Raw genomic sequence first — 5,470 nt, 5'->3', positions numbered from 1 at the left:
AAAAGTTTATTAATGTTTGAAGATAGAATATTAATATAGTCATTAAGGAATTATTGTTGTATATTAACACAAATGAAAGTCTAGAAAATAAGTGGAGACAATATTGACAGTTTAATGCAATAAAGTGATCTGTATCTAGATATGAAGAAATAAAAAAAATGTACTCTGCAGATATAATAACACTGAACAAACTCTTCTATTGACTCCAGTTAGACCAACATTGATGATTCATATGTTTGATTTTATGCAAACTCAGTGACCTTCCTTGTTTCTCAGCTATAAAAACATCACATCAGGCTGTCAGTGGAGTTCACAGCACGTCAGTTTCAACATAAACCATGTTCTCTGTAGCTCTGCTGCTGCTGTTGGCAGCTGGATGTGAGTCTCTCTGGATTTGTTAAAGTCAACAGTTGCATTATAACTTGATCATTTGTTACAAAACATTTTCTTTTTTAACAGGTGTGAAGTGTGAACAGCTGACCTAGCCAGCCTCTGTGACTGTGCAGCCAGGTCAACGTCTGACCATCACCTGTCAGGTCTCTTATTCTCTCAGCAGCTACTACACAGCTTGGATCAGACAGCCTGCAGGGAAAGGACTGGAGTGGATTGGAATGAAATTTATAGGAGCTTCATACTACAAAGATTCACTAAAGAACAAGTTCAGTATCGACTTAGAGACTTCCAGCAACACAGTGACTCTAAATGGACAGAATGTGCAGCCTGAAGACACTGCTGTGTATTACTGTGCCAGAGAGCCACAGTAACACAAAACATCAGTAGACCTGAACAAAAACCCCTCAGAGCCTGAACACTTGTAACATGAAGCCACCAGAGGAGGAGCCCTCAGACCACTAATGGTTTCAACACCAGCTCACTGTTACAGTAAAGAGAGAAACAGTTTTAGTTTCTTAATTAAATGTAACATTAACAGTACAATCAATCAATTTAAATAATCTGACATAACAATCAGTGATACATCATTGAATGTATATATAACCTTTCAAGTGATGGAATCAATTCAGTGATTTAACTACAGTATAAATGAATCGTTTCTCTTCTATCATATCATTATTTACTTTTCATTAACAATCAAACATATGTTTGTCAGAGATTCAGGATTCAACACCTGAACATTTAATCTTCATTTTGATTTATTCAAATATACGTTAGTCAGCTGATTTACTAACATCAGTATGTAAATCAGCCTCCTTGTGTGTTACCTCATAAAGAAGTGAAGTGTGTGTGTCAGTGAGAGACAGAAGAGCTCACATCAGTTCAGCTTCAACATCAACATGTTCTCTGTAGCTCTGATACTGCTGCTGGCTGCTGGATCCTGTGAGGAGCTTTCAGTGGATTCACTCTAATACACACATTAGAAACACTGAATAGTCAGATGAATGATGGAGATAATGTTGATTTGTGTTTCCACAGGTGTGAACAGTATTGATCTCATCCAGACAGACTCAATGGTTGTTCAGCCTGGACAGTCTCTGACCATCAGCTGTCAGGTCTCTGGTTATTCTTTGACTGATGACAGCTATGCAACAGGTTGGATCAGACAGAGTGAAGGAAAACCAATGGACTGGATTTCCCATCAGTGGGGAACAAGTGGCCTTACTCAAAATAATGCTCTGAAGAACAAGTTCAGCTACAGCAGAGACACTTCTGCTCTAACAGTGACTCTAAAAGGACAGAATGTGCAGCCTGAGGACACAGCTGTGTATTACTGTGTACGTTACCCCACAGTGATTTGATGTTTGGTCTAATAATATTGTACATAACCTTTATTCACATGAAAAACAGCAATTTGATAAAAAATAACTTTAGGAGACATGAGTTGTTGTTTACTCTCAACAGCCGACAAGCCGACAAGGTGATTTACCTACTACATAAACTGAAAGCAATATTTTGAATGAAAATATAATTAATAACTTTTATTCATGAAAAGTAACATTATTCCATTATTTGTACTTTGCATTGGGCAAAAGTGAGAGTAAATAAAGACATTCAAATGTTACAAAGTGACTTAAAGTAAGGATAAATAAAAATAAAGGATTAGGTAACATCAGGTTAAAAATGTGAAAGAAAGTCAAAATGGTAAGAGATACGGTGATATGATTTGTGAAAACACAAAATACAGTTAGGAGAAAGTCAAAAAAGGAGGAGTCAATGCAAAACTCAGATATCTTCCACCTCTACTTATCTGAGTGCAGAGAGGAGGACAGAGAACAGTGGACACACAGTTTAACATGATGGACTATAGGACAGGACTGCTGCTTTTAACTATCTGCTGGACAGGTGAAGATTTTCACTGATCTCGATTTGACATTCCCATTTGTATTACTGACATATTTCACATGAAGATTTTCTCTGATCTTTGTACCAAGGTAATACATGACATGCTTATCTTTTTTGGTTTGACAGGTGTTGATGGTCAGACTCTGACAGAATCTGAACCAGCGGTTAAAAGACCTGGAGAATCTCACAGATTGACCTGTACAACATCTGGATTGTCATTCAGTAGCTACTATATGGCCTGGATCAGACAGACTCCTGGAAAAGGACTGGAGTGGGTTGCTACTATCACTCATGCTAGTAGCACCGAATACTACTCTCAGTCAGTCAAAGGCCGGTTTACCATCTCCAGAGACAACAGCAGAGAGCAGCTGTATCTGCAGATGAACAGTCTGAAGACTGAAGATTCTGCTGTTTATTATTGTGCTCGAGACCCACAGTGACTGGAGTTGGTTGAGCAGCTGTACAAAATCCTACAGTACTCATTCTTTTTAGGCTGGCAGTGCATAAGTTTGAAATAATTTTCATAAAATGTATATATTTAAACATGTTATATTAAATTGTTGTTGTTTTCAGATTGTTAAGTTGTTTTATATTCTGTAATTGCATTTTCATATATGTTGAAAACACATTAAAAATACAATAAAGATCACTCATTGATACAAGGTCCAAAGACAGCACAACAATCTGGTAGCTGAAATTAAACTTCTACAAGTACTTTACATTTCTACAAAGTAAGACTCAATACTGTGTAAATGATATGATGTGGAATCTATGAGAATGAAAAATAATGTTACTGTTTCTTTTATAAAATTACTAGAGGACAGTCAGTGTCTAGTTTCTCTCTCCTCTGTTACTAAAAGGAGAAACTCAGATCTGCTGTTCTCATTGATCTTAACTGACTGATACTCAAACTCTGAAATGATTCATATTGCTCGGTAATAAAATCAATAGGTAAATAAGAATATGTCACTCTTTCCATCACATACTGTAATTTCATTAAAATTATTTTGAAGAGAAAACAGCTGAAAGTGGAGATGAGTGATGACAGCATTTAACGTTATTGTTTAGAGTGAATTTACTTCTATCATGTATGGAGATAACTATTTTGTATAAAAAAGATTATTAATGTTTGAAAATAGAATAATAATATAGTCATTAAGGAATTATTGTTGTGTATTAACACAAATTAAAGTCTAGAAAATAAGTGGAGACAATATTGACAGTTTAATACATATCTGTACCTAGATATGAAGAAATAAAACATGACACACATATTTTCACTCTGCAGATATAATAACACTGAACAAACTCTTCTATTGACTCCAGTTAGACCAACATTGATGCTTCATATGTTTGATTTTATGCAAACTCAGTGACCTTCCTTGTTTCTCAGCTATAAAAACATCACATCAGGCTGTCAGTGGAGTTCACAGCACGTCAGTTTCAACATAAACCATGTTCTCTGTAGCTCTGCTGCTGCTGTTGGCAGCTGGATGTGAGTCTCTCTGGATTTGTTAAAGTCAACAGTTCTTCTTTTGCATTATAACTTGATCATTTGTTACAAAACATTTTCTTTTTTAACAGGTGTGAAGTGTGAACAGTTGACCCAGCCAGCCTCTGTGACTGTGCAGCCAGGTCAACGTCTGCCTCAGTGGCTTTGAAATGATCAGACGTGATTATTTGGTTATTTTTCTCATCCTGTCATTTAACTGGGCAGGTAAGAACAATAGATGTTTTTCTGACAAATGTCATAGTGAGCTGTTTAAATGTCTGTAGGTACTGAGGGTCAAACACTGACTGAGTCTGAACCAGTAGTTAAAAGACCTGGAGAATCCCACAGACTGACCTGCACATATTCTGGGTTTGGTGGTAATATTCATAATGCTTGGATCAGACAGGCTGCTGGAAAAGGACTGGAATGGATCGCTTACATCAGCAGTGGCAGTAGCAGCATCTACTACTCTCAGTCAGTCAAAGGCCGGTTTACCATCTCCAGAGACAACAGCAGACAGCAGCTGTATCTGCAGATGAACAGTCTGAAGACTGAAGATTCTGCTGTTTATTATTGTGCTCGAGAGCCACAGTGACACAGGAAGGAGCAACACTGTACAAAAACTCAACATGTCAAAACTTTTTTTTTCTTTTCTCATTCACATAATAAGCTTCAGTTCAAACATCATCAACACACTCAGAGAAACAGTCTCAATAAAACTGTTTCATTCAGACAGGTTTTATTGCAGCTCCCCCAGATGTAGTTGAAGCAGACATTAAATATTCTGTTGATCTGAGTGTGAATGTAAATCTGTTTGTTTTACATGTCTGACTTGTATTAGAAGTTTTGTGAAGAATTAATAAAAAATAATTTCAATTTGTCTTAACTTTGCTGAGATAATAATTACATTTTCTTTCAGAATCAGAATCAGAATACTTTATTGATCCACTCAGGGAAATTATTTAGTTGCAGTTTCAAAATACATGTTCATAACATAATTACAAGCATTGACAACTTTTGACAGGACAGTCGATCCTTCTTTTATAGCCTGTCAGTGTCCTTCTATATGCAAAGTGAACTTCCTCACAGTCTGCTATAAAGACTTGATCTCATGCTGTCAGTTGCAGCAGAAGAAGAGAAGCTCCCATCAGATCACCTTCAATAGCAACCATGTTCTCTGTAGCTCTGCTGCTGCTGCTGGCTGCTGGATCCTGTGAGTCTCACTGAGGCAGAGACACTGACAGTATGATCACAGCACACTGTTCACTGTTATTACACTGATTCAATACTCAACATGTTTTCCTCCACAGGTGTGAAGTGTGAACAGTTGACCCAGCCAGCCTCTGTGACTGTGCAGCCAGGTCAACGTCTGACCATCACCTGTCAGGTCTCTTATTCTGTTGGTAGCTATGCTACAGCTTGGATCAGACAGCCTGCAGGGAAAGGACTGGAGTGGATTATAAGAGGAGGTGTTGGATACACAACATACTACAAAGATTCACTGAAGAACAAGTTCAGTATCAGCTTCAACTCTTCCAGCAACACAGTGACTCTAGATGGACAGAATGTGCAGCCTGAAGACACTGCTGTGTATTACTGTGCCAGAGAGCCACAGTAACACAAACCATCAGTAGACCTGAACAAAAACCCCTCAGAGCCTGAACACTTGTAACATGAAGC

The 5,470-nt window shown here is 37.6% G+C and overlaps 1 pseudogene and 1 gene segment (V, D, J or C); both read left to right on the top strand.

The window, feature by feature from the left end:
- The first annotated feature begins 338 nt into the window (after positions 1-338).
- Positions 339-769, top strand: LOC116051940 (annotated as a pseudogene).
- A 4,152-nt stretch (positions 770-4,921) lies between these two features.
- LOC116051907 lies at positions 4,922-5,470 on the top strand. The segment is given in 2 exon segments: positions 4,922-5,003; positions 5,101-5,470. Coding segments are annotated over 2 exon segments (351 nt in total).

Source organism: Sander lucioperca, chromosome 21 (genome assembly GCF_008315115.2).
Source record: "Sander lucioperca isolate FBNREF2018 chromosome 21, SLUC_FBN_1.2, whole genome shotgun sequence".
NCBI classification, from domain to species: domain Eukaryota; kingdom Metazoa; phylum Chordata; class Actinopteri; order Perciformes; family Percidae; genus Sander; species Sander lucioperca.
Note: the sequence above shows the minus strand (reverse complement) of the source record. Positions and strands in the feature narration are given on the sequence as shown.